At 42.3% G+C, this 12510-nt stretch overlaps 1 protein-coding gene across 4 annotated transcripts in view; it reads right to left on the bottom strand.

The window, feature by feature from the left end:
* LOC114070295 (vasculin-like) overlaps positions 1-12510 on the bottom strand; it is a 32381-nt gene that overhangs the window by 11334 nt on the left and 8537 nt on the right. For 3 of the 4 annotated variants that reach the window (XM_027907633.1, XM_027907636.1, XM_027907634.1), the window contains exons 5-7: positions 3399-3583; positions 2451-2591; positions 1811-1972 (exon numbers count right to left, since the gene is read on the bottom strand). In XM_027907633.1, coding sequence (XP_027763434.1) covers positions 1811-1972; positions 2451-2591; positions 3399-3583 — 488 coding nt within the window. Of the gene's footprint in view, positions 1-1810; positions 1973-2440; positions 2592-3398; positions 3584-12510 lie in introns of all 4 variants that reach the window. The other variant, XM_027907635.1, reaches the window with a different exon arrangement.

Below are 12510 nucleotides of genomic sequence, written 5' to 3'. Positions count from 1 at the left end.
CTACCTGAAGGGAGGTTATAGCCAGGTGGGGGTTGGTCTCTTCTCCCAGGCAACCAACAATAGGACAAGGGGACATGGGCTCAAGCTCTGCCAGGGGAGGTTTAGGTTAGATGTTAGGAAGAAATTCTTTACAGAGAGGGTAATCAGGCATTGGAACGGCCTACCCAGAGAGGTGGTGGATTCACCATCCCTGGAGGTTTTTAAAAAGAGATTGGATGTGATCCTTAGTGCCATGCTATAGTAATTAGAGTTGGATCAGGGGTTGGACTTGATGATCTTGGAGGTCTTTTCCAACCCAATCTATTCTATGATTCATTATTTGTCTTATTTCAGAGGTGAAATTTGTTATTGCAGACAGTAACAGCAGTATCAACAGGATCACGTCATAAAAAGTCTGTTGCACGGTTATCTCCCTATCCATTCAGTTGCACACCATGCCTTCTACCGATGATCATTAAAATGAATGTTAGAAGTAGGACAACTATTAGTTACATGATTTTTTTAAACGTCTTTTCAGACCTGTTAGTGAAACAGCAAGGGCAGGGAAGAGGATGCATGCACTTACTGAATAACTCCAGGCTATGTGATACGTACACCTGTCCAAGGACATTACAATTTTCACTAATAAACACACACACACACACATATACTGCTTCTGAAAATCAGGGACAACAAAATGCATTTGACATAAGTATCATGAAGATATTAAGAACTCAAGACAATTTCAGGAACAGAAATTCTCACCAAATTCATGTTCAGAATTCTAAAGCTCAAGACAGTGTTTCCCATGATCTTTTTAATTTTATATCAAAATGTTATTTCTGAAACATGGATGAACAGCACTTCCCCCAACATCCATCTCAGGGTGCTCAGCCATAAAATGCCTAATGGAAGGATGCATACCTTTTCCAACTGACACATACAGCTAAGTTGTACGGTCCCATTAGAGCAAATTTTTTTTTTTGCCCAAAATAGGAACTGGGTCAGAAAAGTGAATCTTACTTTTATGAGCAATGCATACTGGCACTGTTTCTTTTTTCATGTATCTGAATAACCCTTCCTCAAAACCACTCATTTTATTTGTCTGGCTGATTTGTAATTCGTGTCCCTTTTTTTTTGTTTACACTTTAAATCACTCATTTAGAGCAAACATAGGCTTTTAATCACCTCATCCTGAATGAAACATTTCTTCACTTGGACTATGTATGATAAATATGCTTATGGCTTGTTGGTGGCTGATAGCTCTGACAAAAATATTCTCAGGTGCCAGATATGCACTGCATAAACTGATTCACATTGAAAGAAAACTGACACATAATATTATACACAGTATAGACCTCCAAGTTCTCAATTAGGAAGTAAAACCAGATTATTTATATATACATAAATCAAACTACTGCCCCTATGACTAGACTTTTGACTATCTAAACACTCCAATTAGAAAGGAAATGATTTAAGAAACAGAACCAAGTTTTTCCATTAATTGTTCTAGGATAACTAACAGCCAAGGTGTGAAACACTGCCCTCCACAAAGATTAGGTTACTGTACTTTATTGTTGCTAATAAACTCAGACACATCTATTTCTAACGTGTATGAACAGATACCGCAGAAAGAAAAAAAAACCTAAGAAGCACTGAAGAAAGAGTAGTACTTGGAGTAACTTTTAAAAATTCATCAAAAGCTAATTACTTTCCTTCATTTAGAGATCAAGACCATGACTTAACAGCTGTTTACAGCCAAATAAAAAGTAGCTTATGTTTGATCTGAGAACTGTTACTGCTGGATCAACAATAGTATGAACAAAACTACCTTCTCTTGCCCGGCATGATTCTCATCTTCACGTTCCTCTTCCACTCTATCTTGTTTCAATTCTTTCAAAAATTCATTCTTATCATTCCGCATTCTTGTCAATTTTGTTAAACGAGGCTGACCAACTTTGTCAATAGGGGATGACAAATTTGACCAATTACACTAATGTAGGGGAAGGTCAGAAAAAAAGAAAAATATTAGAAGTCTATTCATTTAGAAAACTTTAAATGAAAGACAAAGACTCACAGGCACCTATAGTTTCAGGTTTCATGTATATCCACAATAAAAAGTAGAGGGGAGATATATAGTTCTTAGATGTAACCCTAGAGACGAAGATTTACGAAACCTTGCTAACAAACAGTGAACCTTCTGAAGTGTTCACACTATTAGCAGTTTTGAACTTTAAATCTACCAGGTTATCCTTCCAATACACCTTTTTTGCTCCAAATCAAACTTACAAAGCAAATACTGCAGTGCTTAAAGGCCAGTGATGTACCTTCCATATTTCTCTCTTCCACACTAACTTCCATAAAAATAAATTTATTTAATATAGTTCTCCATAAGGCTTACTGATCCAGTTATCCAACCAACCAAATTTAAAATTTCATAGATTTGATAAAAACTACAGACATTGCTTTACCTCTGTTATTGAATTCTGTGATACAGTAAATGCCTTGGCAGTTAATTTGAGAGGACTGAAATTGCCAATACCATATGCAGATTCACGAGAAAACAGATTCCAAAGTTTATTTTCTTTTGCTTGGCTTTTCCACTGTGTAAGCTAAACAAAAATTTAAACAAAAATTTAGAGAGCCATTAACTACAACAGGATTATTTTCAGGAATATTTAGAAAAAATTATTAAACAAAAGCAAATCATAACTACAACCATAATTTAGAGCAAATGCCTGTTTTATTGTGGAAAAGAGACTGTTTACAAGCAAGTAATCCTCTCTTATAAGTACTGTTTATGCTTTTTATATAGAGTTAAATTTACAAACAATTCAGATACTAATATTTGAAGTATTAAGAACCAAACACGAGTCTTTCAGAGCTGAAAGTAGTGTTTTTAATGTAGTATGTTAAGAGAGTTAAGAACAGCTCCATCAGATATTCTCAGGAGCACAGAAAAATTCCTGAAACAAAATCAAAATATGAACATGGAAAGTTGCTTATGGAGAGGAACCAAAATGACACTAAGCACATCTTTATCAATAATTGGGAAAAATTCTGGAAGTACATTTTTGGAAACTATAGTTTTCCACTGGGTATTTCTTTTTCTGTTAAAAACATATATACAAAAGGCATTTCTATTGCCTAAGTTAAAACACCCTTTTCACTCTCCCTTGGATACCTCTTGCACTTCTCAAAAAAAGGTAAATGAGAAACAGAGAGAGACAATTCCAGTATAGTTTAAATATAAAAATGGTTAAAAGTGTTTTCATTTACTTTCAGGGTGTTCTGCACTTAGCAAGATTTGAAAGCATAATACTCTAGGAACAGTACTCTCGGGGTGAAATAAGCACATTCAGAATTAGAGCATTATTTTTTTCAGCATGTTGTTCATGCCACCAGTATCCAAGACTCACCTTTGTGGGTGAAGTAACAGGTTTAGAGATTAATCCTTTATAAATACTTGTGCCAGTCCCATTCTTTACTGTCTGTGAATGAAGACTTCCTACTATAGGGAATCCAGGTATCTGCAGTTCTTTTGTACTGCTTTTTTTAATGACCAACATTCTTGGAGATCTAGATTTAGGATTCAAAGGGTAATCTGGGGGAAAAAAAAAAAAGTGAAAAAGTGTGTGTATATATCTATGCATATATATATGAATATGCATGTGTATATATTATTAAGTTCCTAGTTTATAGGGTACTGGATAGCCATACAGTCCAGAGCAACCAGGCATAAATCAGAAACCTGGTCCAGTATTACCTCCCCAAATAACACACTGTACAAACCTGGGTAAAACCTTGTTCTGTTCCATTTTCCACAACCCTCTTTTAGAAATATTTTACTTGGAAATGCAAGAATTGTACTTTCAGAAAATAAAGTGTGGTGGGTTGACCCTGGCTGGATGCCGGGTGCCCAACAAAGCCACTGTATCACTCCTCTCCTCAGCTGGACAGGGAAAAGAAAATGCAACAAAAAGCTCATGGGTCAAAATAAGGACAGGGAGAGATCACTCACTGATTACCATCATGGGCAAAACAGACTCGACTTGGAGAAATTAACTGAATATATTACCAATCAAATCAGAGTATGATAATGAGAAATAAACCCAAATTTAAAAACACATTTCCCCCACTCCTCCCTTCTTCCTGAGCTTAACTTTACTACCAAGTTCTCTATCTCCTCTCCCCTCCAGCGGCACAGGGGGACAGGGAACAAGTGTTGCAGTCAGTTCATCACACATTATCTCTGCCACTCCTTCCTCAGGAGGAGGACTCCTCACACTCTTCCCCTGCTCCAGTGTGAGTTCCCTCCCACAGGAGACAGTTCTCCACAAACTTCTCCAAAATGGGTCCTTCCCACAGGCTACATTTCTTCACTAACTGCTCCAGCATGGTCCCTTCCATAGGGTGCAGTCCTTCAGGAACAGCCTGCTCCAGCATGGGTCCCACACACACAGAGTCACAAGTCCTGCCAGCAAAACTGCTCCAGCATGGGCTCCTCTCTCCATGGTCCACAAGTCCTGCCAGGAGACTGCTCCAGGATGGGCTTCCCATGGGCCACAGCCTTTTTCAGGCACATCCACCTGCTCCAGAGTGGGGTCCTCCATGGGCTGCATGGGAATATCTGCTCTACCATTAATCTCCATGGGCTGCAGGGACACAATCTGCCTCACCATTGCCTTCACCATGGGCTGTAGGAGAATTGCTGCTCTGGCACCTGGAGCACCTCCTCCCCCTCCTTCACTGACTTTGGTGTCTGCAGAGTTGTTGCTCTCACATATTCTCACTCCTGATAGCACCTCAAAGGTGTGCTGTCACCCTGGCAATTCCACAGAGACACAAATCACTGCAATGTGCTGGAGCCTGGCCCAGGCCTACCAAGGCCTGTTTAACACTACTCAGTAGCCTCAGGGGGAACATGTCTCTGGATCTAACACAACAGGCCCTGTGGGTATTCAAACTGCATTGACAGATGCTGCAGCTGAACCAGAGAACCAACCCATGCTGGTATCAGTTGCCCCTATACACAAGAAGGAATGCACATGAAAGTGATCTTGTGAAAGAGCCTTAATAAAGGAGAATAGGGAGGGCAAAGATGGCAAAGCAGCAGGGCTATCACAAGGGCCATTTTCAGTGCCATTACCAAGGCCATCACAAGGGCCATCCCAGGAACTGGAGGAAGAGGTAAGCACCACTTGATCCCTATCCTTGAGTGAGCTGTGGGAGATACGAAAAGATTTAGGTGAGCATATTGCCACCTGGTTGCTCCGATGCTGGGATAACAGGGCACTTTGGAATTAAAGGGTAAGGAAGCCAAGCAGTTGGAATCACTTTCTAAGGAAGCAGGCATTGACAAAGCAAGGGGAAAAAAACCACAAGCCCTTAGCCTCTGGAGGCCACTCCTGTCAAGCATGAGGGAAAGGTATTCCATGTCAGCCAAGCAAATGAACTGCAATAGGGAAAGGTATCTAATACCTGAGGGAATTAGCCATGCAAGAGATGATTTATTATGACCCAAACAATGTGCAGTTCCTGACAGATCCAGATGAAGTCTTAGGCCTACAACCCACGTGGCAAAACTTTGCAGAGTGGACCAATGGTACATGCCAACCCCTTGGCAATATTAATCTGGAAAGACAATGTGCCACCAACAGTGGACGAAGCTATTTGTCAAATCTGGGAATATGAAGACAGTATTTCTTCCTCCCTTATCTCAGCTGTGGAGAAACTATCAGATAAATTGACCCAGGAGTTCCATCAATTCAGAGAGGATATGTGCTACGCCCCACCTGTATGGACCCACATCTCAGCGATTGAAAGGAGGCATCCTTTCTCTCGAGAGCATATAGGAAGTACACACCATGGGGTACCCTGTGGTTTCACCTGTAAGACCACAGAGAGGAGATGGAAACCTACCTCAAGCCTAGAGGCATAGGGACATGAATTGCAAGGAAAAACAATCACAAATGGAAGTTCTTCCAGGAAAGTTGCTGCTCCAGTGGGCAGTTCCACAGGCAGAGTGGAAGGGATGATTTTTACTCTGGATCATATGGTAAGAAATTCTAATCCATTTCTACAAGAAGTAAGTGGAGAATCCTATGACCAGGACTACAGGGGTCCTGCCTCTTGCCAAGTGAAGGAGAGGTATAACCAGGTTTACTGGGCTGTGTGGATCCGATGGCCTGGCACAATAGCCCCACAGGAGTATAAGGCTTTAGTAGACACTGGTGCACAATGTACCCTGATGCCATCAAGATATGTTGGGGCAGAATCCATCTCTATTTCTGGGGTGACAGGGGGATCCCAATAACTGGCTGTACTGGAAGCTGAAGTGAGACTGACTGGCAACAAATGGCAAAAACACCCAATTGCGTCTGGTCCAGAGGCCCTGTGTATCCTTGGCATAGATTACCTCAGGAGAGGGTATTTCAAGGACCCAAAAGGGTGGGCTTTTAGTATAGCTGCCTTGGAGACAGATGAAATTAAGCAGTTGCCTACCTTGCCCAGTCTCTCGGAGGACCCTTCTGTTGTGGGACTGCTGAAGGTCGAAGAACAACAGGTGCTGATCATAGCAATATTGCACCAACCCAGACTACCTGATTCCCATCCATAAGCTGATGCATTGACTGGAGAGCCAAGGAGTGACCAGCAGGACCTGCTCATCCTGTAACAGTCCCATATGGCCCATGAGAAACTTGAATGGAGACTAACAGTAGACTATTGTGGCCTGGATGAAGTCACACTGCTTCTGAGCACTGCTGTACCAGACATACTAGAACTTCAATATGAGCTGGAGTCAAAAGCAGCCCAGTGGTGCCACCATTGACATTGCTAATGTGTTTTTATCAATCCCTCTGGCAACAGAGTGCAGGCCACAGTTTCCTTTCACCTGGAGGGGTGTCCAGTATACCTGGAATCGACTGCCCCAGGGGTGGAAACACAGCCCAACCATCTGCCATGGATTGATCCAGATTGCACTGGAAAAGAATTAAACTCTGGAACATCTGCAATACATTGATGACATCATCGTGTGGGGCAAGACAGAAGAAGTTTTTGAGAAAGGGAAGAAAACAGTCCAAATCCTTCTGAAAGCTGGTTTTGCCATAAAACAAAGTAAGGTCAAGGAAGCTGCACAGGAGATCCAGTTTTCAGGAATAAAATGGCAAGATGGATGTCATCAGATCCCAATGAATATGATCAACAAAATAACAGCAATGTCTCCACCAACATAAGAAAGAAGCACAAGCTTTCCTAGGTGTTGTGGGTTTTTGGAGAATGCACATTCCAAATTACTGTCTGATTGCCAGCCTTCTCCATCAAGTGACCAGGAAGAAGAATGATTTCCAATGTGGCCCTGAGCAACGGACAAGTCTTTCAACAAATCAAACAGGAGATAGTTCATGCAGTAGCCTTTGGGCCAGTAAGGACAGGGTAACATGTAAAATATGTGCTCTACACCACAGCTGGGGAGAATGGCCCTTGGCAGGAAGCACCAGGGGAGACTTGAGGTGAACCCTTCAGCTTTTGGAGTCAGGGATACAAAGGATCTGAAGCCCACTATACTCCAACTGAAAAAGAGATACTGGTAACTTATGAAGGGGTTCAAGCTGCTTCAGAAGTGATTGGTACTGAAGCACAGCTCCTCCTGGCACCCTGGTTACCTGTGTTGGTCTGGGTTTATCTTTCTCTCTCTCCTTTTTATTGCTATTGTCTTTGTTAATACATTATATTTTATTTTGTTTCAATTGTTGGACTGTTCTTATATCAACTCACGAGTTTTACTTTTTATTTTTATTTTCCTGATTCTCCTCCCCATCCCACTGTTGGGAGGAGGGAAGGTGGGCAAGCAGCTGTGTGCTGCTTGGTTGCTGATTGGGGTTAAACCATGACACAGAGTCACCATATCCTACATTTTAAAAACCCATCTTAAAAGTGGAAGTGATTTTAGCAATGTTTAGTAGGAAGATGTTACAAAACGTTTGTGATAACTGTATATTTAGCTCTCATTAAAATTTATGAAAAGACTATTCATAGTACTCACATGCTTCCATCCCATATATACAAGGTAAAATGGAATCTAACAGATCTAACAGAAGTATGTTTTTAATAGTCATTAAAAGGGGATTGTTTTGAATATGAAGTTTCCTTTAACAGGGAATAAGAACAGCCCTAATTTCAGATTTTCAATTAGAAAACAAGACTTGCAATAGCAGAACTGTAATAAAGTAAGATATCAAGCTGTAAGCTGTAACAAACTGCTGCATGCTAACTTACAGATCCATGTAGCTAATAGAAGCATTTCTTCCTTTGCATGTGAAGAGTGATACCTAGAAAGCCTGGAAATCTTGCTCTCCTTCATAACAAATTGAGCCACATCATGCAGCAGCCACTGCCAGAGGGCTGAAAAGGTTTTAAAACACTCAAGTCGCTATATAATTTACCATAATTTGGTTAGGAAAAAAAATTAGCTATTGTTTATCTTATTGAAAGATAACTTTATTTCCTGAGTTTTGCATGAAAGCTGCTAAAAGAACAAAAATAGAAAGCAGTCCTACTGTTTAGGCTCCTGCAAAAGTTCTTAGCAATTATTTATTTATATTGAGGGGTTGGCCTACACCTAGTGTTACCTAGGAATGCAAAACATATTAGGGAAGTATGAGAAAAAGAATCAGCAAGTTAAAGTACCATTTAAAATGAGCAACAAGTTCCAGACCTTAGTATAAACAACAATTTAAGTTTTAGCTTTTATGTTTAAACTTATTTCCTCAAAAAGAAAGGTTCTTATTTTGAAACAGAGCAAGGCCCTGAAGGAGTTAACTCAGAATGCAAGCTCTGGGTAAAGAACTAAAGGAACCAGAATTCAAGGCTAGTAGAAGTTAACACCTTGCCAAAGAATGCTAACACACTAACACAAAGAACATAAAGAACATAGGGAAATAAAGAACACCAAAAATGCTAACACACATACCTAAATAGACATAAGAAAGGGTTCCTTAGGAGATAAGGAGTGAAATAGGAGCATGAGTCCAAAATCTTGCAAAATTCACCATCAGGAAGACAGCCAACTAAGAAAGTTGAAAAGTTCATGAGGAAGACTCCTAAAATATGACCCCTGTTGAGGATGAAGAAACAGGAACGACCCCTGAAACAGCACCCCGAAAGGAAGACTCATCCCAGACTCCGTCCAAACCCCGTCTGCTATGAATATTATAATGAAATGTTGCAATAATATGAATATGCATGTAGAAATGATGTAATCTCTTATAAAAACTGTATAAATACCTGACTTTACACTGATAACTTTGGGCTAGTTTTGTCCAGCATGATCTGGCTAGCCCCCAACATTGCTTAAAATAAATACCTTTTGCTGCTTAAAGACTCAAAACTGTCTCTAAGCAGTTTTCAATGCGCCTTTTGGGGCATCAATTTTGACTAAGTTTACTACTTTCAAACCTGTGCAGTCTAAAAGTTGCCACCTTCTTAGAGTGAACATTTCACTACTTAAGGCCCACCGAACTGTAAAGCAGCAGCCGCATTTATCAGGTGGAGATGAGAAAACAAACCTAGACTACAGTTCAGTTAAAGGCCCATTCTCAGGACTGCCTTTCTTCAAAGTAATTCAGCAACACAACCAACAGCTTAAGACATAGGACTGGGTTTGTGTGGCTAGGTTTTGGTAGTGGGGGGGAGGCCTACAGAGGTGGCTTCTATTAGAAGCTGCTATAAGCTTCCCCCATGTCTGACAGAGCTAATGCCAGCCAGCTGCAGGACAGACCCACCACTACCTTTAAGAAGGAAATAAACCTTATCACACAGGTGCAATTGTGCTCAGAAAAGAGTGAGAATATGTGAGGAACAACTCTGCAGACACCAAGGTCAGTGGAGAAAGAGGAGCAGGAGGTGCTCTAGGCAATGAGCAGAGATTCCCCTGCAGCCTGTGGTGAAGACCATGGTGAGGCAGCTGTGCCCCTGCAGCCCATGGAAGTCAACAGGGGTGCAGAAATCCACCTACAGCCCATGGAGGAGCCCATGCAGGAGTAGGTGGATGCCTGAAAGAAGGCTGTGACTCTGTGGGAAGCCCATGCTGGAGCAGGGTCCTGGCAGGACTTGTGACCCTGTGTGGGACCCATGCTGGAGCAGCCTGTGCCTGAAGGACTGCACCCCATGGAAAGGGACCCACATTATAGCAGTTCATGAAGAACTGCTGCCCATGGGGAGGACTGTCTCCTGTGGGAGGAACCCCACAGTAGAGCAGGGGAAGGACTCCTCTCCCTGAGCAGCAGCAGAAACGTGTGATGAACTGACCATAACCCCCATTTCCCATCTCCCTGCACCGCTGGGGGATGATAAGGGAGAGCTGGGGAAGGAGGGATGGGTGAGGGGAAGGTCTTTTGCTTTACTTCTCATTATTCTGCTCTGATTTTGATTGGTAGTAAATTCAATTAACATCCCCAAGTTGAGCTTGTTTTGCCCATGACAGTAATCAGTGGCTGATCTCTCCCAGTCCTTGTCTCAACTCATGAGCCTTTTGTTATATCTTTTTTCTCTCCTGTCTGGCTGAGGAGGGGAGTGATAGAGCAACTTTGTTGGGCACCTGGCATCAAGCCAGGGTCAACCCACCACAGACATTTGCTTCCAGGAAGAGCCCCTAAATCTCAAATTGTACTTCAAGTATTGTCTTCAGTTTTGTGCCCCTCACTACGAGAAAGACATTGAGGTGCTGGTGCATGTCCAAAGAAGGGCAACAGAGGCACACCAAGCTTTGTGGTGCAGTTGACAGGCTGAAGGGAATGGATGCCATCCAGAGGGACCTTGACAGGCTGGAGAGATGGGCAGATGCAAACTTCATAAAGTTCAACAAAGCAAAGTGCAAGGTCCTACACCTGGGTCATGGCAATCCCAGACACACCAACAGGTTGGGCAGAGAAGTGATTGAGAGCAGCCCTGCAGAGAAAGACTTGGTGGTGATGGTTGATGAAAATCTCACCATGAGCTGGTAGTGGGTGCTTACAGCCCAGAAAGCCAACCATGTTCTTGGCTGCATCAAAAGGAGCATGGTCAGCAGGTCAAGGGAGTGATTCTCTCCCTCTACTCTGCTCTCATGAGATCCCCACCTGGAGTATTGTGTACATTTCTGGTACCCCCAACATAAGAAGGACATGGAACTGTTGGAACAAGTCTAGAGGAGGGACACTAAGTTGATAAAAGGCCTGGAGCACCTCCCCTACAAAGACAGGCTGAGAAAGTCGGGGCTGTTCAGCATGGAGAAGAGAAGGTTGCATGGAGACCTCATAGCAACTATCTGAAGGGGCCTCCAGGCAAACAGAGAGGGGTTTGTCATCACGAACTGTAGCGATAGGACAAGGAGTAATAGGTTGTCCTGCTCCTGGCCTGGACGGGGTAATTTTTGCAGTAGCCAGGAGGGGCATGGCCAGGACCTGAACGTTATTGTATACCACCTCACATCATTTTCCGGGGATGGGGGAAGGGGTCCCTTCTGGGTTGCATTGCATGGTGGCACAGTGGGGTACTATCAGGGGTGAGTACTCACGTGTAAATCATTTGTTTCTTGTATACTGTTATTAGTATCGTTGCTGTTACTGTTCTTTTTCTTATCACATTGCTCTTTCCAGAAAATTGTTTCTTATCTCAACCTGTGAACTTTATCTTTTGTGCCTTCAGTTCTCCTCTCCAGCTCGCTACAGAGGGAGGGGGAAAGTGAGCGAGCAGTGCATGTTTTGGAGTGTCTCAGTGGGAATGCTAAATTGGGGAATACCATTCCTAAACCACGACACAGGTACAAAATGAAAGAGAGGATATTTAGGTTAGATATTAGAAAGAAATTCTTTACTGTGAGGGTGGTGAAGAACTGGCACAGGTTGCCCAGGGAGGTTGTGGATGCCTCAACCCTGGCAGTATTGAAAGTCAGGTTGGATAAGGCCTTGAGCAATCTGGTCTAGTGGGAGGTGTCCCTGCCCATGGTGGGGGATTGGGACTAGATGATCTTTAAGGTCCCTTCCAACCCCTTAATATTCTATGATTCTATAACAAAGCTGGTGAAGGGTCTAGAGAACAAGTCCTATGAGGAGCAGCTGAAGGAACTGGGGTTTTTTAGTCTGGAAAAAAAGGATGCTCATAGGGGACCTTCTCACTCTCTACAATTACCTGAAAGGAGGTTGTGGTGAGGTGGTGTGGGAAGAACATAGTGAATGTCTGAGCAATTTATATTGTGTGTAGTGCTTTTATGGACTTTTATAAACCTTTGCATATTTTTATAAGTACTATAAGTCCCAAGATGGCTGCGGGTGTCTCCTCAAGAACAAAGAAAAACGTGGATCAAGAAGAAGGTGGAGCTTGTTAAAGTAAACTATTGCTTGGTTATCTGTTAATGTCCAATTATAAAGGAATTTGTAATGGATGTTTTCAGCTGGATGGTAGCCGGTGTCCAATTGTATGCTTCTTGTCACGGGACCTTGAGTAGAGATGTTATAAAAACCCTGGACCATCGCAATAAAGCGGACATAT

Source organism: Empidonax traillii, unplaced genomic scaffold (assembly GCF_003031625.1).
Source record: "Empidonax traillii isolate 1590-97213 ecotype Southwest subspecies unplaced genomic scaffold, ASM303162v1 scaffold1506:size99153, whole genome shotgun sequence".
Lineage (NCBI taxonomy): Eukaryota > Metazoa > Chordata > Aves > Passeriformes > Tyrannidae > Empidonax > Empidonax traillii.
The sequence above is the reverse complement of the archived record's forward strand: the minus strand, read 5'-3'. Positions and strand labels throughout refer to the sequence as shown.